Genomic DNA, 25735 nt, shown 5'->3' with positions numbered 1-25735 from the left:
AGTCCAAATGGTGTGTGACTGTGACAGTAAGCCCCCTCCTGGAAAGCAGAACCTTGTGCCTGCAGGCGGATGGAGGAGCCTTTGGTGGAGGGCGAAGATCCAGGAGAGGGATGAACAAACAGAAAGTGGGTGGTGCAGGTCTTGAAACAAATCAGGGAATGGCCTTGAACAGGGAAGGGCAGATGGTGACCCAGTGCACATTCAGGACTGAACTCCACGGTGGCGTCGCTGGAGGGAGGAGTCATGGAGGGAGACCGGACGATACCATGGAGACAACATTAGAGATGGAGCCCACCACGTAGCCGGATAGCCGATGAAGCGGAAAGACGCAGATGACCTAGGTGGCCGTGAAGGAGCCGCAGAGACGAACCCCCGAGGTGGAAGTAGGGATCCGGAGGGCAGAGGTTGAGCTGGAGCGACGAGGACAGAAGTGGAGCCTGAGGGAGGGCAGAGCTAGCCTGAGCCATTGGGGTGGAGGGGGTGCAGTAGATGGCCTACAGGTCTGTGGTGAAGGCGGTGGGAGCCAGGGGCCACAGGCTCCTCATGCCCAGGAGGAGATGGTTCCCAGCAGTCCCAAGGTGTATCCACACCACTGAGAGGAGGCAGGGCTCGTACTGAGGGGCTGATGGGAGGCAGTGACTGAGGAGGAGAATGGAGAACAGAACAAAAAACAACAAAAAACAAAGCCTTCATAATGGGAGAGGGAGGCTGGGCGGGGTTAGCAGGACTGAAGACAATGATACACATTCAGGCATGATGAAGGGACACAGGGAATTGATCTATCCACACTCAGATAAATTGTCCATTGAATCCAGCCGGCACTTACTCTCAGTGGCGGGAGGGTGGGCAGGGCTCGCTTCCATTCCCTCATACTCCACGAAGACTCCCTGGATGGTGCAGCCAGCTCACATAACTGGTCAGACTCTAATGGCTCCGGCTCTGGGGTGATGTTCTGCTCGGTTGCTCCCGTTGGCGCTGACTCAAACATCGTGGAGGAAGCAGACTCTGTCACAACGCTGTGTTGTAGATGAAGAAGAAGATGATGAAGAAGATGATGAAGAAGAAGAAGATGAAGAAGATGATGATGATGATGAAGATGCATCTTTAATAAATGCAGGTATATCCAGAGGACAGCAATCCAACACAACTTAACCATAGATGAGACCCAACAGCAATGAACAGAAGCAGAGGAACTTAAGTATACATGCAAACAAGGATAATTAATGACACACAACTGAACTGAATGATGAATCAAATTAACAACCATGAAAACTGAAAAACAAAGTCCAAATGGCGTGTGACTGTGACAGAAATTATTTTTATGAATGTCAATGGTAGAGAGGCTTTACTTGAGGAAATAGCTCATCATTTAATGAATCGACAGTCCATCGGCTAATCTTCAGCATGTTTGCTCTTAAACAGTCGTTTTAGATTTATCTATTTTTAGAATTTACACTGGAAAAATGCTGTTTTATAATAAATAAATAAAAAACGGACAATTGCGCGACAGGTATTGCCCTTGACGGCACTTCTCATTCATTTATGTGGTATCCGCAAACAGTGATTGACTTTCACACAACTCTGAACGAAATTCAAGGCTTTAATGACTTCAAGGCTGTAATGTGATTGGTTATCAAGGCACACATGATCCAAGTTAGCATTTCCAATGGTAGAGTCACAGAACCTCGTATCTCCCAATAATAAGACAATCTCTGATAACATCCCTCCACATTGCATCGCCTGTCAATGGCATTATGTCCGCGTTATCCTCAGTTTCCACTTTTACTGCCGCAGAAACCATGGCCAGAGATGGTCATAGAACGCTGGCCATTATATGGCTGAGGTGCCTCACATGATCCAAGTTAGCCGTTACACTTTTTCCCTCTCATCTCCAAAAAAAAAGAAAATATCTGACAACAATTCCTATCATTAAACGCTCCTTCACAGCATCATCAATCTACGGCTTTGTTATTGTTTTGAATATCCAACTTCTATCTGCGAAAATTACATAATGTGCCTTTAAATTAATTCAAAGTGACAATAAAGACATTCATAATGTTACAAAATATTTATATTTCAAATAAGTGCTGTTTTTCTTAAACTTTCTACATATCAAATGTATTATGGTGTCCATAAACAAAGCAGCACAACTGTTTTCAACTGATAATATAAGAAATGTTTCTTGAGCAGCAAATCAGCATTTAGAATGATTTCTGAAGGATCATGTGACACTGAAGTAATGACCTGCAGCATAAATGCCAGGACCAGCAAGGATGCCAACATATAGCAAATGTCCTTTGTGTCCATTACAATGTCAGTTTTTGGATGTATGTATGAGCTGAGAAGAATGAAAAGAAACATATAAATAAAAAAATAGATTTGGTGTGAAGTGGACTCAGATAGGTGTCAATATAAAGTCCAAGACTGCATTAAAGAGTGAGACATAAACACAAACGTTCTGAGTGTGCCTTTAATAGTAAATCTAGCCTTTAATTAGATTACTGCTGAAATGGTAGGATTTAGCACGGTAAAAATAGTGAGTAACATGGGCTTTATATATTTAATTTCTTAGGGAAGTTTAAGCCCATCCATGGGCCTATTAGAGATTAAAACGGCTTTGAATTGTATACAGTATAGTGACATTACCAGATGTTTACAGGATTTTACAGTCTAATATGTGATTTTTGGCTTAGTCATCCATTTTGAGATTGGGTTTTTTCCCAAGCCATTATGCATTTAGCGGTGCCTAACGAAGTGGAATGTTGAATCGTTATGCAGAGGTGTGATTTGATCAGAGGCCTGGATAAAGGATATTTTTGAGGGGGCGTTTGTACTGTAGATCCTTACATCCTCTGGAAAGTAGTATGAAAACAATAAATAACTTATTGATCCTTTTTCATGGTAAAGCAAGAGGATTTTAACCAGCAAGAGACCATGAACATAATTGAACCCGCAAGAAACATTCATCTTGATTACATTCAATTTGAACCAATAAGGATTGGGTAAGTACTGGTCATACATCAAAGTCAGATTGGAGGGACTTAGTAAATGGGAACTAATCTTTTTCTACCTGTGTCATCAGAGAGGTGGGCAGCTGAAATATGTGGACTAGCAAGTACACAGCAACACAACCCAGCAAAACAGTGATAAGAAAGAAAGAAAGAAAGAAAGAAAGAAAGAAAGAAAGAAAGAAAGAAAGAAAGAAAGAAAGAAAGAAAGAAAGAAAGAAAGAAAAAAGAAAGAAAGAAAGAAAGAAAGAAAGAAAAAAGAAAGAAAGAAAGAAAAAAAGAAAGGTATCTGAAATATTTAGACTGCCAGACAGACTGAGCTTCCCATAAAATAACTGTTTTTCCCACATGCTAAGCTTCTTATTGTTATTAAAATATATATCCTGAGCTGTGGCTAATATAGTTCCAATGTAATGTTGCCACTGTAGTGATCCTGACTGTAAATATCACTCTGGTTTAAAAGAATATCTCTGCTAGTTTGAAAAAATAAAATAAAATGTTTTATGGTTCCAACATGTCACTCTATACATTTGAGCAAAGCTATAAATATAAATATGCATTTTTAATTATGTGGTAAAATAAATAAACAGTGGGGAAATAAACTTATATAAGTCTCACAAACCTATACACTTCAAATTCATGGAGTTCATTTCGAACTGAACATAAGTTCCAGAAACCGGAGTCAGTTCTGAACTTTCTTCTTTGACTGAGAAAGTCTGATTCAAAGCACTATAATGAGGGAGTTCGAGGCTGTTTCTTGAATACTTTTGATGACTAATTAAAAAGAACAGATTCCTAACAGTCATTTGCTTGTGACTAGGCTAATTTCATTAATAATTTCATTATCCCCAGGTTTTACAGAAGGCTTAAGCTAGTCCCAGACTAAAATGCATGTTTGAGTGGTGTTAACTGAAAGCAACTTGCACAGACATATTTTTAAATATGTGCCATTGTTTTGTCTCAAGATGCACACCAGTGTGATGTTTTTTTGCGTTTTTTTTTTTTTTTTGGCACATTTATAAAAGCTAAATATCCTAACTGAATTTAGGCCTAATCCTGGCTTAATCTAAGCCCTTTCTGTGAAACCAGGCCTATACTTTTTATTTTTGTTGATTTTGTCAGAGAATTAGAGCATGGACATTAAACACATAATATTTATAATACTTATAATATGACAAAGAGGTCCTATTATTTATATCTTTATCTTTTAAGGTTTTTTTTATTTTTATTATGGTTCTTTGAGTACCACTTTGCCCTTAAAAATGATCAGTTGGCTTTGTGGGGACCTTAAAGTGTTTTTGTTTTTTTATGGATACAAATACATTCTGTCATGTTCAGAAAATGGATTTAAGTCTTAATCTTGTTTACTTTCAGCTATAGAGGCGTGCTCCGGGAAGACTCTGGGAGGGATTTGAGACTTATTGAATAGTGGCATGAATCCCAAATAAACAATTAATAACAACAGATCAGGAGCAGAGCCATGAAGTTGAGCAGAATCTGCCAACTTAACTCCGAGTTAACTCTAGTCAGGAAGCAAAAAATTACATTGTTGTTTGAGAAGAGATTAATGAGCCTTCATTTAGCAAATGCTCATTAGAGAGAAGGCAGTTCTGCCCCAGAAACTCGTGCAACCAAATTTTCAAGACTCCATCAGAAGATATCAGACATTTGGCACACTCTGCTTTTGCATTCACGCGGTGTTCTGCGCTCGAATCCTCTTAAAGCCTGAACTATGACCAGTGTCAAGCATATTCTATTGTTTCTCACCAGCCAAGTGTATTCGGTCTATCTAAATCCCAGACTAGCTGCTGAGAGGAGACAGGCGATGTGCCCTTTCTATGATGAATTCTCTGCTTCAGTAGCTTTACCCTGAGCACATGTTGTGTCAGACTTCTTTTGAATTGATAAACAGCATTGTGTGCATGGACAACAATTTTTTAACCTGCGAAGACTTTGCCCCTACGGATCTGGAATAAAAGATCCCCATAAACAATAGTTTGACTGTCAGTAAGGCTATGGGCATCTCACAGAACAGTTTGTCTCCATTATTGCCCCTTAATTACATTCAAAGAGCAGTAAGAGCAAGCAAATCATTGCACTGATGAGAACTCTATTTGTCTCTTTTCAAGGCTGACGGCCCAGAAGGCATAATGCATTTATGTGCCTTTTTGTTTGCAAGTCATTTCACCGGCACTAGAGTGCTCACATCCAATGAGAGATAATCCGAAATCCCTTTTGTGAACAGCCATATGTTCGTACATTCTCTGCTGGAGTCTACTGATATCTCAACCTCTTAAACATATAACGCAGTACTTCCAAGACAGCCACATCTTAAAACAGTGTAACTCCTGAAGGAGGGAATGCCTGCATGCGGTCTGCTTCTTTTAAGCTTCTGAATCTATATCCACCCTCACACACCCATATGAATCAACATGGAAAGGCACATTAAAAACGGTTTTGGAGCATCATTTAAACTTGTGCCTTGTGGTTTCCTTTGGCGAAAAGAAAATCTTTAAATGGGGCCAAGCTGAAGCTCTCATAACACCCACAATGTTCTTGTATTCTCTCTAATTCGTTTTTTGACATGTTTTTTAAATGCTCTCCATGCTTCTGGCGCAGATGTAATAAGCAAACATTTTATCTGATGAGCCTGTCTGAATAATACTGTTAGCTGAGCTGTTGCTGGTTGGAATTTGGCGTCTTGGATTGTCTCCTCTTTTCATCCTCTTTTGTCTTTCATGAACAAATTTTGGCTTCTGACAACATAAGCAAGCTGATGAGGATTGGAGCATCCAGTAGGATCAGAGCCCTTTGAAGTTACAAACATCTCCATGTTTACTCAAAGTGTTGCATCATTCCCTGTTTACTCTGTGCATTTCAAAGTGCTGTAATTAAAGCAGAAATATCAGAAACGTCCTCTGATTTTACAGCTTTTTCCTGCCATGGTCAGGATAACCTTGCTTTAAATGGTGCACTACCCTTTTATCAATGATCGCATGTCAAACAAATGATCATTGAAAAGGAACGCAGTAATGAGGACATGTCTAAAAACATCTGTGTGCCTGTAAGCACCAAAGGAGAGATGGAAGGGGGCTCTGAGTTTAATTAAATAATGAAATGTCTCTAGGCAAGACACTTTACCAAGTAATCGCTCTTTTTATTTATTTTTTATATTCTGATTTCTTGATGATTAGCTGCACTTGAAGCCATGCTTCTGGTTAAACTGTCACATCTTGGCTAATCATAACTGCATTTATTCTGTTAGAATGCCACAGTACATTCTTCATAATCTAAAATAAAAGATTTTGCAGTATATATGACCCCCTGCAGTATGACTAATCTGTACAGCCGCTGTGTATATCAGCTCATATAAAATTGAATGTGCTGATTTTAGATATATTCTGTGTAGAATTTATACAATTGAAGGCATGATATGTGCATTTTATCAACATGGTGATGACTCTGTGTGTGTGTGTGTGTGTGTGTGTGTGTGTGTGTGTGTGTGTGTGTGTGTGTGTGTGTGTGTGTGTGTGTGTGTGTGTGTGTGTGTGTGTGTGTGTGTGCACATGCTTGTTTTAATATAATGTAGTTGTCGCCATGTTGAGAAACCAACATATTTGTTGATCCTAGAGCAACATTTCATAAATCATAAATTGTTATGTTTGTCACATTCTGCTATATTTATTTTACATTTGTCATGTTCTACTATTAGCATGAACCCTGTGAATCTATGCTTTGCCCAGCATCCCAACATCCTCCTCTGTCAATGTCCCATTGCGTTTACGCGTCTCGTGGGCATTTCCTTCACATGTCACTGTATTTCCGCGCTAACTCATTAGCTATAGCCGGCTAGTGATCTTGCCTTCTCTCCATGCTATGAAAGGCAGGCCACTAATTGAAAGTGTGTTATGTGGGAAATGAGCACTGCGCGCTGTGCCGCAACTCTGTGACAGGGCTAAACAAGAGCGGCTCCCCTATCCCACCCGGAGACAGCACCAATTAAAAGTGAATGAAAGTGGAATGTGAAGAAAGCTTCTATCAGAGAGACAGAGCACTGCTGTGTCATGCTAACGTTGCTGAATGTGGGGGAGGGAAGTATATGCTAGCTGTTTGTTAGCTTGTTGGGTTGCCTGTATAGGCTATCTTTTTGCCCTTGGGCAGACTTGAGTATTGCAATGAACATCAGATCACAGCAAATAGAACAATAGAAAGTATTAATGAACCACTATAGGCCTATCTCTGTGATGACCTTAGTGGGTACTGAGATAAACAGGTTTAGATACAGTAACAGAACAACTCCACAGTGCCACCTAGTGTGAAGAGAAAACCCAAAATTCACAGTGCAGGGATTGTTCACCCAAAAATCATTTACTCACTCTTATGTTGTTCTAAACCTGTTTGAGTTTATTTCTTCTGTTGAACACAAAAGAAGATATTTTAAAGATTGTTGGTAACCAGAAGGTTTTACGGCACCCATTGACTTCCATAGTATTTTTTCCCCACTATGTAAGTATAGAAAGAGTTAGTAAATCGCTGTAATTAGTTTACCTCAGTTATTTATTTCACGCCATTCTACTAAAATAGTTTTAAAAAATTAAAATAAAAATGTTTTAAAGTTGAATCAAACATGTGTAGATGTAATATCATTTGTTTCTACATAAAGATTAACTACAATAGCCATTTCTTTCTGACACCAAACTTTTTTTTCCCCTTTTTTTTTGAGAAAACGACAGATTATGATCAAATCAAATAAAACAAAATCACTAATGTGCTTACAATTACAAAAATAAAGAAAATAGTTTTGGTAGCACTCTTGTATTATTCTCTTATACTCTTGTCACCTTGGATTAATCACTGATAATATTATTATAATTTTATCTATACATATACAGCACTATTTTAGCTCGGTTTATTTATATTCATAAATATCATAGAGAATAAAAAAAAAAAATCACTAAATCTAATAAAACGTTTATTTACTCAAACAAAGGTTGATTATTATTGACTATGTTCACTGAGCCTACTAATATAAAACTGTTTTATTTCTAAAAGTAATAGCCTAATATAAAATTCTGAAAAAAAAAAAATATATATTTATATTAATATTTAATTTAAAAAAATACAATTCTGGGTTGTTTGTGAAAATACATTTTTCCTAAGTATTTCAATTCTTGTTTGACTGACAGTTTAAACTATACATTCCAGCTCTATGTTTGAAAGCTGTGCTAAGCAAGAGCCGAACAGATTACACATCATCATCATCAGCCACAGCGGTTCTTAATTAGTGAGAAACCTATTATCCTCCAATGACAGGATCTTTAATTAGATCCACTCTGTTTCATGGAAACAACTGCCACCTGTATGGGAGAGCACAACACAACAGCCTAGAGTAACAGAGGTTTGCTACAGCTACTCTGAAGCCAATCAGCACTTCACAAACGCCACCAGATGTTTCAATTTCCTGAGGCATAAATATTCAGGAGATTTAGTTCATTGTGCACTTGGCCTGTATGTTACCTAGCAACCCAACAACATGCAGTGTCCATAACCTGATCTGTTTTCTTCTTATAGAGTCACATATGCAACACATCAGTGATGTCAAATGAGAACAACCAGTCCAGCAATTAACTTCTGTGTAAGCATGACATTTATTGCCTACTCAGATAACACCACTCATGTGAAGACCAGAAAGCCATTGCATAACTCTAGGTCTGCAGATACAGGCACTGTGTATGTTCATCCAGTCACGTGTTAAGAGCACGCAGGCAGATGTTGGTGGGGCTTCTTGCAACGCCTAATATAATTGTTGTAGGTCTAATTACAAGCAGTGCAACATGACACAAGTCGTGATCGCAGCTTAATACATAAGTGGTATTGTTTCAATACTATTAGAAGTAATTAGTGGCAACCATACACCATAAGAACCTCATTAAAACAGCAGTTCTGATAATATATGTAGCTCGGGCCGCAGATGCATTTTGACTGACTTAGCAATGCTGCCATCTTGTGGTCAAACTCTGTAATCAGTATTCGACATTTTGTAAGGAATTAGACTTATTCAAACATACATTCATAATTAAGACATTAATAACAGGTCAAGTAAAAATAGAATTCATTTATAATACATTTATTTCATTTACCGCTATGCTCGCTTTTTTTCTAAGCTATGGACTCTCCGAGGTAAGCCTATATGTAACGTCAGATCAGGTGACAAGGTCAAAACCTGCTTTATTGACATCTTTATGTTATAGTTAAAACTATTACTGGGAAATTACGCGAGAGAGCGCATTTCAGTTAATTATTTATTATCTCAACACTTAAAGGTATAATGTATGCTTTTTTCGTGCAATAGTCAAGAGGAAGAGATGATCGGTTCACGTAACTTCGTGGGTCAGGTAGGCCAGTGATCTGTCATATCACATTAAAATAGTCTCAATAAAACATTTATTGTTTGAATTTTACGTTAAGAATTACGTAATTTGAAAGCAGATATTAGCTATATTAAGTTGACGACATAAAATTTAGGTTTTTAGTTTTGTTCTCCACAAACGGCTCAAGATGATAGAGTGAGTTACAAATTGTCACACATAGGCATAGCACAGTATGGCTACAAGAAATTATTGATTCCCTTGTCATAACCTTTCACCAAAAGACAAAACTTTTTTTTTTAGTTGTGTACTTACACTATCCCCACTGTTTCCAACAACTTTCAAAACGGGAGAATTTTGTAATTTAATTCGTTTCTTTATTTCCGTTTTGTCGCCGTCAATGGCGTCATATCCGCGTTCTCCCTGGTTTCCGCTCGTACTGCCATAGTAACCAAGGCGACAGACCAGACGTGGACAACTGTGTAGTTCGTAATGTCTATTATTTGCACGCTGTTGTTGTTTCGTTCAAACATTATGGACCATGGCAAGCAGACTTTGGATAAAAAAGGAGAACCAAAACGAGAATCAATATCAGCGCAGTGTTTTCGAGATGCCGAGAGCTCCACGTCCGAGACTTCGACCGCTCCTACATGTACTTTACTAAACAGGTGAGCACATTTACATAAAACCAACTGTTAATCAATGTTATATAGTTCAACAATGATACAATGTTAGAATATGATCTGTATGTTATTCTAATGTTGATCTAGTTTACTGCTAGTCTCATACAGACAAACTAACACATAGAATAACATAAATTTCAACACATTCAAATGCAGTTTAGTGTGATAGTGTAATGTTAGACCAAGTGAAACAACGCTGCGTTACCTCACAAGTTTAATTTGTCTAATAAACTGACCTGTGAGTTGTAATTCTGCACTTGAATGTAACGTTAAGTTAGTTCGGTAGAATGAAATGTCCATATTCCTTTTATATCCGCGGGACTCGCGTCGCGTGTGGAGCTAATAGATGTCTCTTAGCAATCACGACCTGCTTCATATCACAGTCATGATAAAAACATCGATGTATTTACTCACATGATGTTGACGACAAGATCCATAATTCTTAGCAAATGTTGCGTCATCAAACTACGGCTTTGTTATTGTAAGAGGTTAGCGACCCCTAGCGGCGAAAAAATTACATATTGTACGTTGATGTGAAAGCACTTCAAAAAAATGAAAGTATGAAAAAATCATGGAAGTTTAAATTTACAGTAAATCAAATATACTGCACTTTTTTTTCTTTTATATAAAATATATATTTGACAAAATATTTTTTACTATAAAATCAAAGCCATATATCTAACAAAGTTGTTCCAAATTTGAAGTTGATATCACAAAAAATTGAAGTTCCCATGAGATTTTGTTTAGGCGTAATACCAAATATAGCCACCGGGTGACATACATTCCATTGAATTTAATTGTATACATTCTGCCATAACAAATTAATACATTTCTATCCAAATATCACTTATGTCACAAAATATGGAACCTTGACACTCAGACCTTTCTGACAATATGTGTTTTGTCAAGATTAGAAAAGGTTTTGATCATAAATTATGATACATGATGACGCCCAAAAGGGGAGGAGACCGATAAAATCATTTAGAGTACCGTTTCTATGGTAACGCAACGTCCAATTTCAAAACGGTTTTCACAGGATGAATTCTGAGTTCGTAAGATTACAAATGATACTTAATTTATGATAACTACTAAAATATGTGACGTAATAAAGGCAATAAAAAAAGATAACATTTTATTTTAGAGGATAATATATATATATATATATATATATATATATATATATATATATATATATATATTATACTTTTTAGAGAATAATATTATTTTATAATTTTTTATTGACAAATACTAGATTATGTTTTATTATGAACTTTTATCATGAAAACCAAAGTTTAAATTATTAAAAGTGTGTGCGTCGACTTATTGTGACAAAGAACTCCTGTTATGATGTAGATTTTTTGAGGTGCACTCTTGTCATAAATTCATCTATTACTGTTCCTACATAATTTGTAACAAAAAACAGTGCTAAAATATCTATTTAGGAGTCTTAGACCTTTCCAACGATATATAGTTTGCCATGATTAGATTAGGATTTAATTGTAATATAGTGGAGTAAACTTAGGCGTACCGCTAGCGGGACGGTGACAGAAACAAGTCTCAGTTGTTAAATAACATTTCAAAGTGTTTAAATAATTTTTTTGGACTGTTTTTATGTCAGGCGGTACAACCAAATACTGTAGTTGTACCACCTGACATGGAATTTCAGGTGGTATATATAAGCCTATATCTTTCGGTGAGTGGCTATGACAAGTGATTGAATAAAATCTTAAGACTGTTTGTATTGCCTGCAGCTGCGGCCATCATTCAGGGAGCGAAAATGTGAGTTAATAACTGTCGGTTGGGTGTAAAGACCATGGATTACTTTTAGTGTACTGAGTGCCTGCTGACAGAGTTTGCTTTAGGGTGTACCTGAACTCAGGGAAACAGACAGATTTGATTATGAATTCATTTGCATGTTTTCTAGGCCGACCCCTTCTCACATTTCAGTGGGGAAAATATGGGGGACCACAAGGGAATCCGGCATTTCTCTGTGTCAGTGGACTATGAAACCCACAGGGCTACTTGTTCCAAAATGGAGATCCCATCTAACATTAGGCTGTGTGTCTGGGCAGTGTCCCATCCGAAATGAAGCATAGCGACTGATGAATAAAGAAACGGGTCATGTTTATTTTATATATCAAGTATAACTGCAAAAATAAATAAAACACAAAATAGGCCCCTTTTTACATCTGTTTTACATACAATTGAGCCTCAAGACTACAAAGCGAGTAATTCGGTGAAGATTCTTGGCCAACTGTTTTCGTTTCTTGCCACAGAGCTCATGAAGTATCTGATTTCTAATACAGTTTTTTTTCCTCCCCCAGTCATTTGTATATGTGAGTTTTCATACTGAATATATATCACCACCAGCTCTGAAGTCCATTCGCCACACCTCCTCTCTCTGTTTATTTAAATATGTTTTTATGAGAGCTCAGTCCTTCTGTGTCTCCCAAAGACCGTGACCCTTTGACCTGCATCTGTGCACTGCACTGCCATTTTTAATATTCTGACTGCTGATCAGAGCTGAAGGCCGGCCTGACCGTGTGACGTGTGCTGGTTCATGTCATAATTTATTACACGCTATTTTTCTTACACAGCCAAGTTTACTGCAGCTGCCAGAGTGGTAACTGGCAAAGCTTAAGAGTACTATCTAGAGGATTGTTTTGCATATATTACAGGGTTAAGTGCAAACCAATCTGGTTTATACAAACACAGCAATCCAAACAACGAATACATTGAAGCTGATGAGTACCACACCACTCGGGCTGTCTCCCTCTCTCGCAGATTGTTTGAGGCTGATTAGTTGTATAAAACACAGCGCTGACTTTGATTACATTACATATCGTTATGTGTGGACGATTCGTGCGCTGCAGATAGACGGAAAGAGTCCCGGGAAAATGCTTTGGGACACAAGGTCAATTCAACAATATGCATTTGATTGCATTTATCCTGGGGAAAAAAAGCCGTGTACACTATATGCTTTTCCTTTTCGTTAGGTTCCTGTAATGAATATCCCCTATATGTGCAACCGAGTAGTTAGTGTCCATCCCAACACCGGATAATGCAAGTTCTTCCATGTCACATGTTTGGAATTTGTTATGGGTAAAGTAGTTCAGAAGGGTTCAAAATACAATCTCAAAAGTCGGAATGAAATTGTCTTGGCATTTTAAATGGAACACCTCCGTATGTCACTGAAAATAATCTTCCATGTGCTCTTATATCCTCCTGTGGACAATGAAAGGGGAAGTATTTGTGGTTAAAGGCCCGCTCAAAGTGATAGCCTTTCGATGCAGAGCTCCACGCTCTGCGCTGATTTCCCACAAACCCGTCAGCTAAAGTTACAGATGCAAAAGACAGAATCCACCTTATATCATGTGTGTTTTCACTCAGGTTCCACATTCGGTCGAAGTATCCGTTAATCCCACAAGCAATACACTCTCTTATTACTGACTGTTGCAATGAAACATGTGCACTCTCTCCTTCAACAGGGTACAGCGGGGCTATAAGGCCCCTGGGGTAAAAGGCCCTTTATGGTTTTAAATTCGCACACAACTCTGAATAACAACAAACACAAGTGCTGTGCTGGTCTTTGCTGATACTTAGTATTATATGAAGAAAATTAAATCTTAACCACTTTCGCCTTTTGGTAACTACGCACTGCAAAATTGTTATGACGCATGAGATTATTGAGTCCAGTTAGACAAAAATTATAATTTGGAGGTAAGGTTGTGAAATTGATTAATTTTTCAAATATTGTCAATTTGAGAATCTCTGAAATTATCCAACCCAATCTCATGAGAAAATGTAATTATTTACAATTTGGAAAATTGGTGTGCAAATTCGTACAGTTTGATTGTGACAAACAAGTAATTATGAAGGTATTCGCCACGAGTCAAGACGTTATTGTATATGTTTTGAGACAACAAACGTATTTATTTTCAGTTTTGTTGAATGTAATTAAATCAACAGTTGTTGATAAAGGCCTGAAAACACTGCACAAAACACTGTTATGTTGTCAGAGGGAGAAAATGCAGAACTTTATCAATTATTTTCTTCAAGTTTCCATTAGGGGAGATTATTTGTGCAAAAATGGGCTCATATAGACAGCTCCAATCACAGTGAAGATTAATATGTGAAATAAACCTGTAATATAACCGTATAGCCCCAATATGTTGACTGTTAATTTACTAAAATCAGAATACAGGTATTCTTATTTAGTGAAGATGTTATGAGTTTCTCAATTTGATTAAATTATTATTTTTATTTTTATTTATTTTTTACATTTTGAATACTGAAATGTTTGTTAAAAATATTTTTGTTTTCGGTCCATTTACACCAATTATATTGCTCCATCAATATTCAATAAAAATATACACCGGAAAAAATAAAAAATGTATTTAATTTTCTTTCACAAGTTTTTGCAAGCAGATTTATTAAGTAAATTTCACATATGGAATTGAGTAAACTTAACTAAGTTGAGTAAAATTAACAAAGAAAATAAGTCACTTTAACTTGGCCAGTAAAAGTATGTTGAATTAATTTGAAAGTTAATTTTCCAATACTTTCACAAACAATGTAACACTGAATTAAACATGCGTTAAGAATGTTGGCCTATATGCTTTACTTGTCTAACAGAAGTAACGCGTTCTCCACCGCAAACAGACCTCAATATTTGGTAGGCTACACAATAACAGTAGTATCCGATGGATCGTTTTGAAGTATGAATGTGTCATTTTGAGTAGAAAATGAACTGTAGTGCAAAATGGCCAAGTTACTAACCTAACAACAAAAGCAATGATACAACAGTGTAAATGCACCTGGAAAACAGAGAAAAATCAACCTTACTAATTATTCATGCCCCAGTGCATGATGGGAACACCAGTAGCCTATAAGAAAAGTTGAGTAGGTTTTACTTAATTTTATAACGTTGTAATTTTATAATAATGCAACGAAACATTATGCATGTTTACACTTTAATTTCTACAAACTTGAATTGAGTGCTAATATAGAAGTTACTTTTTTTTTTATTCTTGCCTTAACTAACTTTTCCATGTAGCCTAGAAATTACATTTGTTTTTGTTTTTTCCTGTAGTATTTACATCACCAGATAAATTTTTTTTTTTATCAGTGTATGCTATTTTTGAGTTGACATTTCATTGATTGGGTTTTTTTGGGACCAGAGAAAGTGAGTGCCTTGAGTGAATGTCACGTCACATAACAAACCTCACTATTCCTGACTCCACACGTGCTTCACTCAGACAGGAATGAAGACAAACTATTAATTTGTGTCGCGAGAAAAACACTGCGCGCTGACATTGATTCCGTGCCAATGGTCCACGCTTTGCCAGGGAACAGAGGGGTCTCTCACGGCCGACATCTGCGCGGCTGGCCGCTTTGTCATGTTGTTGGCGCGGCGCTGTCACTCTGAGAGAAACAGCGTGACCATGTTGATTAGAGTAACCTTTTGGGCAGAGAGTGGAAATATGCTGTCAGCTCATTACAAAAATACATAAGCTCTCACATTCAATTACTCACTTAGCAACGGAAGATTAGTTTGCGGGAGCTGCCAACACCATTGCCTTCGCGGGGTCAAGAGAGTGAGACCGTAATCAGAGCAGTTTGAGAACCGCTGGTGTATCGCTTTCTCTTTCACTCCCTCTCTCTCTCTTATCCTCGGATTCATCCCTTCAGCCCGCTCTCCTGACCCTCCCGCTCGAGTCAACCCATAAAGCTGATAAATATTTACTCTAGTGCAGTCCTTTCCCCCCCCCTTGGGTCTTAAGTGAATTTCATAGTTCATAAAACATCACACGGGTTCTTTAATGAGAGCTTCCCGCTTCTGCTACGGGGCCCTCGCGAGCCTCAGATTATGTGTGTTAAATTCAGCGAAGAGAAGTGTAAAGCCATCCGCACCGAATCCCACCCACAGACTCGGTTAAACACAAAAAGTGAACGCGCGCACACATTCGGTTCTGCATACTAAGTGGATAACCGCCTGCTTTTTATCTGTAGACTTGATTCTTTTAATGTGTGCGTAATGCATAAATAATGTGCGTATTTACAGCGTATAATGTTTATTGATGCTACAGAAAAAGAGAAGGAAATAAAGCGAGCGCACTTGTGGATGTGAGAGTGGAAACCCTCTCCGGGCCATGAATCACGCAGAGGCCCTGGCGTGAGACGCCCGCCACCCACCACTCCTCGGCGGCTCCCAGGCCTCCTTTTTCGAATACGGATCAAATCTGTTAATGCCTGACATTGGCTGTAAACCAGCTGTCCATCAGCGGCCACGGGGCAGATTTGTTATGACTGAAGGGATTCTGGGTAAGGCTGCCAAGAGAGGTCTATCCTTCTCTCGTGGCGCTGGTGCTTTGATTGCATGTTTAACCTAAGATATGTTTTGTAGAAAGTACGGTGCATGGTGGATATCGTCTGTCAGGGAATTAATTGGGGAAAATAGCTGGACTTGGGGGAAGGGAGCGCGGACACTATCTCTGCCTCCTGGTGTTTTGTTTCATTGTAATCGTTCACTGTAATATCACTTTTTGTAATTGGCCTCAGATGATAATCATCACCGGGCTTCTTTAATCATAGGATAATTACGGTGCGCAGAATACCTGGGCAGTTTGTATTTCAAAAAACAAATGTTTTTTTTTATTAGATAAAGCTGCTGTTGTGCAGCTAACATATCACAGTTTGATTATAGGGGACTGAGGGCAGGGGCTTGGGAACCCCCCAGACAGCCGCAAGGAGGGTATGTGGAACATTTAAATGAATTTGACAAAATCCTTTTTAGGGCTGTCATAGTTGACGTGTTAACTTTATAAGATGTCGATTTAATGCAATACTTTTTAACACATTTAATATGTTTGTACTTTTTATTGTCTAATTCAGGTTTCTAATGACTGGTTGGAAGTCATGAGATTAATTAAAATAATTTAATTTATTTACAGCCTTAGTTATTAAATATGCAATCGTTATTTCAGCAATGTACCTGCATCCTTTGCGTCCACTAGAGGGCAGATTGGGACCCCTAAGAATGTTAAATCTGTAAAGTCCAGTTTAAATGTGTTCATAATTATGCTAGGCCTTTGAGATGTGTTGATTGAATGTTTTGAATCTTACCCCACTGAACTTTAAATCAATGCTTTCTTTCATTGAAATGGTGATACATGATCGGCAAAATTAGCTATTATTTTCATTACACATTTTATTCGTTTTGCAGGTCTTGTGGAACTAATCTTCTGGTTTTAATACCCCATGCATGTAAGATAACAAATTGCTTTTGATAGATAACATATTGCTTTTCTTGGTTTTATTGTAGGATAGTGTCTGGGAAAAGCACCGAAAAAGTTAGCAAACGCTTACAGAGCAGTTCATTTGTCACGGTAATGTAAATCTGTCATTGTGATTTATTGATAATTCATTTGTTGTGAAAATGCTTTGCTTTAAATCTTTGTTTGCGCTTCATCTATCAGAGTGTCGTACATCATTGTGCCTTTGGGTTTTCTGCTAAATTCATGTTTCCTCATGTTATTTCAAACAGTTCTTGATATACTTGTTTAAATTCCTTGCGGCTTGAAAACTAAAGTTAGAAAATTATATATCCCTTGTATTCAAGGCACATATTCTTATGTTTTATTATATACAGGAATTGTCCTCTGAAACTTCCATTCTTTTCAGATGTAAAATGATATGCGCTATGTAATTTTCTGGCCGGAAAGAACAACGCTAGGAAATCATTTCTTCAATCAATTGTCTTTCAATATGTTTATACTGTACTAGTACATACCTCTTTAATAATATAATACCACAAACAGCAATTACATTTTTTTCACATCACTGAAAATGACATTTTAAACCTAAGCTTAGCTTTTCATTTTCAGATATGATCTATCATTCAGAATCCGAGCTGCCTGTGCTGTTGATACAAATAATTCTGATTTATCTCCTGTAAACGCCTGCGATTTCGCCTGTCACAGACGAGTAAAGCGCTTGAAACATTCCGCCATTAATCCCCACATTGTTTTATTTACTTTCAGCTCTCACCAAGTGGAAGGCAAAGGGCGCATTATGAGGTCACAAAACAACGACTTCCCTGTTGGGTTTCAGCAACAGCCTGTCATTTGTGGCATGCTTTTGAGGGAGTGAATTGCCCTGAAGGTTGCGGAATAACACGCACGCTAATCTGAGCGTCCTTGCGAGTGCATTAAAGGTCTTAAACTATCTGGAGAGTGTCGTAAGCTGTGTGTTCCCCGGTGTGCTGCATGCGAAGCTGCTCTGTGCCTGTTCCTGCGATTCCCCAGGGGCCGTTCTGAAACCAGGGCCAAACGTTTCGCAGCGGGTCAAAAGTGTGCGCTCCTCCTCCCACTAACCCACAGACGGGTGTCCTGCTCACCCCACACTAGAGGCAGACACTTCTGGAGGACTGAGGTTAGCCCATACCGCTAATCAGCACTGAAGCCAGGGCAGTGCCGTATGATGGGCCCTTGATTTCCCAGCACTAAACCTTGTTCCACACCCTTATGAATGTACACACACTCATGTATGCATTCTCCATAGATACAGCTCATTCATATTGCTCGTGTTTGTTTGCTTTGGCAGGACGCGTGAGAGGGAAACGGTTATGCCTTCTCTAAAGAGCTGGACCTGGAGGGCCCCGAGAACATAAAGATGTGATCTGAGCCTTGTAAAACGAAAGAAAAATTGGCTTTAGTATATGATTAGCTGATTTACCTCGGAGAGATAAATGTTTGCTGCTAGCTGGCGGTCCTGACCTGGGGTCCCACTTGCTTTTCAGCGGCCGTGTGGTTTCGGTGGGGAGGGACGCTAACAGAAGGCAGTTGGTAGCTAGCGTGCTGGAATGAATGTGGTGACAGGCCTAGTAATTACACACAGAATGAAGGGCCACAGTTGCTTAAACCTATAAAGGTGCTAAGCTCACTATGTAAAAAGTGATCAGTTGACCTAACTTAAAAAAAATTAGGAAACCCGTCGCCTTAAAATTAAGTAAATAAACTTCATGCTTAATCAAAAAAATAATGTGGAATTATCAAGTTCACATAACTTAATTTTTTTAATTAAGTGTTCAGTTTATTTACTTCATAATTTAAGGCAATGGGTTTACTAAAACATTTTAAGTGAACTGAACACTTTTTACAGTATACTTGTTTCTTGAACTTATAATTTTAAAAACATGATGTCGCATTGTAGGGCATTTTAGGGTTTTGCAGAGTACCAAACCACATGCCATCCCACTGAAATACGGTAATGATATAGGAAAATGTTTATGGTGGTAAAAATATGTATTATTTGTCTTTCTTTCGTTCAGAGTCCTTCCTGCGCCATTTTATATGTTTCTCGAAACGCACCACAGAGGATGGCCAACACCCGTTACTATTTTTAGATGGGGGAATCCACCCAAAAGCTGTCAATCATGTGGCCACATCTCTCAGAAGAAAAGGTAAATCAGAGCACACAATCTAATTCAATTAATACCTACATTTTAGCAGTACTAGAAATTGAGAACATCTGCCATTTTCTCAATGAAAGCATCGCCATTTATTAGACCAAGAAGCATAATGATTTTAATTATGTAAGAGCGAGATGTAGAGAAAATGAACAGCTTATGCACAACCGAGAATATGGAGCAAAATGCAGCATTTCTTAGAAAACAAGCACACGACTAAAGATTTATCTGCTTCTGGACTTGACTCACTGCTTAATTTTTCTTGGACTCCACCATGTTTTTCCAAGTGCCGGGAACTATGCATAAAAAGGTCAAAGAAATAATGGTTTGAAAAGGAAAAAAAAGTGTGTATTAAATTTTTGAAATACTAAATTACAGCCTAAAAGGGGGGGGGCACACGAAAAAACAGAGATTAATGGACTCAGTCCTGTGCTTTGTATATCTCACTGGCACTCAGTGAAGAAACACTTTATAAATCACACTAGACATGTGAAGGATTATTAGTGCAACATGCTTTGTTTCTTGGTTTGTGTTATTGCCAAATCTTTAAGTACCTGAACTACCCTCCTTTAATCTGTTTTTAAAAAGCCACCGAAGATGTTTAAAAGTATTATTCTTTCGGTGTGGTTTTAGAATGGTGTGCTGTTTAAAAAAGAAAAAAAGGGGGAAAAAAGGAGACCGAAGGTACACAGAGGAGCAGACTGTGATTTAAAATCACTCAACTAACTATTTACTGTGAAGGAATAACAAATTGTTAAGAAACTACCAATGTCTTCGATTGCTGGAGTGTTTAGTAAAAAACATCACACTTAATCAGCTTCATGTCTGGAAAAACATGCTGCCCTGAGTCAATACACTTACGACTGGGTATGGATGTTTATTTTTGATGATAAATAGCCCAAATGCATAAGCACATAAACACAAATAAATATTCGGCCCACACTGTTGCCCTTCAAGACTCAAGATCTGCGTTTCATCAAGAGAAAATTGTCAATATAATCCAAAAAGAGTGCTCTTACAGGCCAGACACTGGCATGTTGCCAGCGTCACAAATCATATTTAAGTAGCTTATATACCTTCAAAACAGACTAAGCTGTAATTATTCTTTTAAATATGTATGCAGTATCCCTGTCCATTCCTTACACACACAGGAAAACACACACATCTGTATTTGCAGTTTTCATATAATTCCTCTTGCACACCCTCATGTGAATAGATGTTATGGTCCATTAGCAGGAGATAACACAGAAACTGAAATGTTTGTAGGGTTAATGTATTTGGACTATTTCATGGAAATCGTTAGCTTGTTTTAGGGGCAGGCTAATTCATTTTAATAGTGGCAAATGTAATATAATATAATATAATATAATAGCCTATACTTAATTATTGTTATTATAAAAGTTACCTGGAATTTAAAATGTAAATGGCAAGTGTCATTGGACAGGAGTGAGAGACGTTTAATAAACCGTAATATGTAAAAATATTGCATTATGCTAAAATGTAAAAAAAAAAAAAATCTGTTTAGTCATAAGGCAGACATCTTAAACATTTTCTGAGTTTGTTTAAGAAACAAAATAACATTATCACACTGCCACAGTTCTAATTCCGGGTTAAAATTAGGTGACTTAAATTGACTTCGATGTGTTCAAGTGACTATAAGAAGAAAATATATTTAGGCCTACTGAGTGCAGTGTGAACATAAAGTTACAACACAACATTGAATAAACGCACGACAGCGTCAAAACACCAGAAGCAATAACGATAGATATATAGGCCTAATACGTGGCCAATGAATGTTGTCGGTATAGATGTCGCGTTTGAGGTTCTTTTCACCTTTTGAAGTTTTTTCGGCACAGTTATAAATAGGGATAGACGTAGCTTTCCCATACCCAGGGAAATTCGCTTAAAAAATAAAATAAATAAAAATCATTAAACTATAGGCTATGTGGTTCTGTTTGCTTTGCTACGTTTGAATACATTCAGGCAAACTGTTAAAAAAGAAAAAAAGAAAAGAAAAAAGAACAGGTGGTTTTCGTGCTTTTTACACCATTCAATAGCCTACTCCATTATTAGATCATCAGCGTGCTGGAAGATTATATGACAATCCATTCTGGCCGTTTATCGGCTCTGATGATTTGACTTTTGGACTTATCAAAAGAGATACAAATGAGATATCCTGTGACATTTTCATGTCAAGTTCTAACTTCTAATAAGCTTGTTCACAATCAGTGTGCTAAAATATCTTTTCATTACCCCCAGGCATAAAGATAAATTACACTGAATAGTGAATAAGGTCTCTCGAGCCTACTTTATGAAAATGTTATTATAGCATAAAGATCTAAATGAGAAAATCCCTCGTTTAACAAATGCTGATAATAAGCAAATCCTAAGAGGACTCGGTGAATTGAAATGCTTGAGAATATTTGCAACATTTTAAATAAATACGAAAAATCAAACTTTTTTTTAGATATTACTTTAATAGTTGCTTATGTTCTTTTCTTGTTTTCAGGCGGTTAAACGCTGATTTAATCCATTTCAAACTTTATCGTCCTGCCATCGTACATGTCAGTTACAGTCCATTCCAGAACATTTTATTTTGGTATATCTACGACAAGACTTCAAAAACGATTTCAGTATATCAGGTAGGCAATTATATGGCCAGAATCCACGTTATTTTGTCTGTGTAAATTTAAATTAATATAAATAACAATATCATTGTTAAAGGTAACATTTACTATACATCTGTGCAACAGCATGACAACACATTTTACTCCTACTCACATGGTACTTTACAATATGTACATAAAGTCCGAATCGTATTTTGTGCAAGATTTTCCGGTTTCATATTCTATTTATCAGCTGTCAGAATCCACGTCACTTTTGCCTTCCTCGATTTTCTCTGTGGTTGTTTTCGTAGATTTGTTCCATTTCTGTGAGTTTTCTGATTCCTCTGACGAAGACCTTTTCTGTCTTCTCCATTTTGCTCGTCTGTTTTTGAACCAAACCTAAGCGAAGAAAATGGGTAAAATGTTTAATTTTAAGAATATAAAAAACAAAGAGTATACAGATGTCATTTAAAATTTATACAGTGTGCGAATTATTCACTGACTTTCAGGGGGTCGAGGAATTTCTGTTAGTAATTTTCATTGAGGTTCGTCTCACATTACCCAAATAGAATTTGGCGCCCCTGGCACCGCGAACTATAATATTGTCTTAAATGCGTTATTGACAAAACACTAAACGATTTTGTGATGCATCTGTAATAAAGCGATACATTACAGTGGTTGACTGATTTTCACTGATTACTCCTCAGGCGAACACTTCTTCTAAGCGCATTCTCACTAAACTCAAATGTAACTTTTGTGGTTACTAAAAAGTGTTCGAGTGTTATATATATATATAGAACTTGTCACAATTGCACTGATTTCTACTACGTATTAGTCTACTTTTTCTTTTTTAACAAACACGTTTAAAAAAAAGTTTTTTTTTTTAAGAAAGAAATGGAATAAAATTTTAATACAATTTTTAACTGTTTTGTCTTCCTAAAACCCCAGTTGTACTAACTATTGTGTGGCCTTTTTTTATGGAATGCTGTAGAATGTCCACGCTGTTAGGTCTTGCTTGTGATGGCAATAGCAGTGTGAAATTACAGGCAGCTCCACAAAATAATTCTAAATTAAATAGGATAAATAGGCTACACACTGTGTGTCAGTATTATTACTCTGTAAAAAAAAAAAAAATATATATATATATTGTTGGTTTAACTTAAAATTGTGAGTTATTTGACATTTAAAATTTGAGTTGATACAATGAAGGATGTTGTTTCAATCAACAGAAACTCAAAATACTACATTATCTGAACCACATAAATTATGTAAGATGGTTTGACAACAAAATAAAATAACAAATGTGATAACAAATCATGAAAAAATGTTAACAGTATGAGAACCTCAGCCATATTGTACATTTTGTAAATGGGTTGCAAAACAACTTAACTTTAAAAAACTGTCACTCACCTCTACTTTCTCTTCACGTAGGTGCACCTTTCGTGCCAGTTGCTCTCGTGTGCCAACATCAGGGTATTTGGTTTCTTGAAAAAGGTTCTCCAGTGCCTCCAGCTGCTCGTCGGTGAATATGGTTCGGTGTCTTCTCTTGCGCCGACAGTGTAACTGGTTGAGTAGCTGTAGCTCGGTTCTGGACAAGGTGCCCACGTTCATGTACGACATCATCTGATGTGGGACTGGAGAAATAAGCACTGAACCGGCGCTATCGTAACCTGAAAATAAGATCAAATCATTTTTTGGAATACACTGCATAAATATACAATTTCAAAGTCAATGGACTTATGTAAAACGTAAACAAAAATGGCTAAGTTTTGCAAAAAAGTCCTCCTCTAAACAAGAAACATTCTTTATTGCGTTATTTTAGAAGACTAAAAATGTTCGATGTTACAATTCGTCAGATAATCGTGTTGGTTTGATGTTTTTGTAATAAAAAAGAACTAACCACACCGGACTATAAAACTTAACTTGGCTGTAATAGCAGCCCTTTATTTAAAATGTGCTGCAAAAATGAAGAGGAGCAAAAACCACCGTGCATTTTATTAAGATAATTCTGAAACATGCACTGCAATAAATATATAAAAAATACATATATGCTACAAACCGTACAAAGAAAGCAAGAAAAGTAACATACCTGTGGGAATACACGGACACTGTTGCGAGCCGAGGGTCGGAATTGCGCCGCAGCAAGCTGGCCCAGTCGGCCCCTGGACATGAAGTTGTCCATAGTAGTAGTTGTTGTAGCCTATCCTGGTTCCATTTATCGATTGTAAGTTAGGAGCTGGAGGTCCTGTGTGTGAATACAGTCCATTAAATTCGCCAGCTGCTGTGTACAAGGATTCCGTCAAGTTGGAGAACACAACCGGAGCATTCCGATGGAGCAGAACCGAGTCCTTGCAGCTGGGTCTCCCTGCCAAGATGCTGTCGATACTAAACATCCCAGCGGGCATCACAAGCGAAAAGATGTTTGAGACTTGGTGCCAACCGTACTAAAATGTTCTCGTAGTCCTTTCAAAAATCACAGGTTTTCCTCATAGTAGCAAAAAAGAGCGAATTCTTCGAGTTTTTTCCCTTTGGAAAGAGTGACCAAGCGCAAGAGATTCAGTGACTCGTTTGTGGCTGAGCTGAACCTCCTGCTCAGTTTTATACCCCGCTGACGTCATTGAAGGATTTGTGAATGACTTCTCCAATAAGAGATTGTCTGGGCTTAAGGTTAGCACACAATGGCGTGAAAACCACCGATCTGTGTATTGAGAATTAATTCGATTAAAGTTATTTGCTGACTTTTGAAACAAATAATTTAGTTCCAGCCAGCATTTTTAAAGAGACAGTCAGCTTAATTCTGTCAACACTTATAATTTGGTTGTAAATGGTTGTCTAGTTTTATTTCCTCTTTTCCTCATGAAAACCCTTTGAAAGTTTTCTTCTTCTTTTTTTTTTAATCCAATATAGCTGTAAAGTTCTTTATGCGTAAAATGCATCTGTTTGTTCCTGTGTGGATGAGAAGAATAGCGACTTGGCTTCAACAAACACAGATTCTGAGTCCTAGCAGGTGAGCATAGTTTTTATTTAGATTTTTAAAAATGTATAACATCTCGCTCTCACATCAACAGACACTCCTATCAAATCATTTATTTTTCAATTTCTAAAACCGGGAAGTGTTGTAACAGAGGTGACAGGAGAGGTTTTAAGTCGCAAATATAAAAATATAAAAAATATGTAAATGATTACAAACTAATTTTGAGATAAGAGAGTATAATTTCGTGTCGTATTAATTGATTTGCGATTGTTAGGCTATGTTACATGAGAGGCATCATCTGAATCAGCAGGTTCTGATAATCCACCCAAGCTTTTCATCTTTGAAAAAATATAAAAATAAATGAATGCAGAAGTGGCTCATTACTTTCTATACTGGACCCAGAAAATGGTATAGGCTATATCTGACAGAACTGTGGGACTTTCGGTTTTATGTATTTCTAGTCGTTTACAATTTAATGTTTACTGTTTTAAATTAAAAAAAATTACAATATGATGGCATAAAAGAATCAATTTGTTTACCACAATAGAATGCACATTATCATATTAAATGGTGCTAACTCTTTACAGGCTACTTGACATCAATTTACACAGTTTAGGAAAACGGTTT

The 25735-nt window shown here is 37.3% G+C and overlaps 1 protein-coding gene and 1 long non-coding RNA gene across 2 annotated transcripts in view; both read right to left on the bottom strand.

Moving 5' to 3' along the window:
* The window catches only part of LOC309479903, a 270271-nt gene that overhangs the window by 141074 nt on the left and 103462 nt on the right, over positions 1-25735 (bottom strand). The gene's annotated exons all lie outside the window — the stretch shown is intronic.
* Positions 20404-24829, bottom strand: gsc (goosecoid). Its single transcript, XM_082144035.1, has 3 exons — positions 24224-24829; positions 23545-23804; positions 20404-22533 (listed from the first exon to the last, which is right to left on the bottom strand). Exons 1-3 carry the CDS (start codon positions 24537-24539, stop codon positions 22384-22386), a joined length of 726 nt encoding a protein of 241 aa, XP_082000161.1. The 5' UTR covers positions 24540-24829; the 3' UTR covers positions 20404-22383.

Source organism: Leuciscus leuciscus (genome assembly GCF_965113295.1).
Source record: "Leuciscus leuciscus genome assembly, chromosome: 17".
Taxonomy (NCBI): Eukaryota; Metazoa; Chordata; class Actinopteri; order Cypriniformes; family Leuciscidae; genus Leuciscus; species Leuciscus leuciscus.
This window is presented reverse-complemented; position numbering and strand designations above follow the sequence as displayed.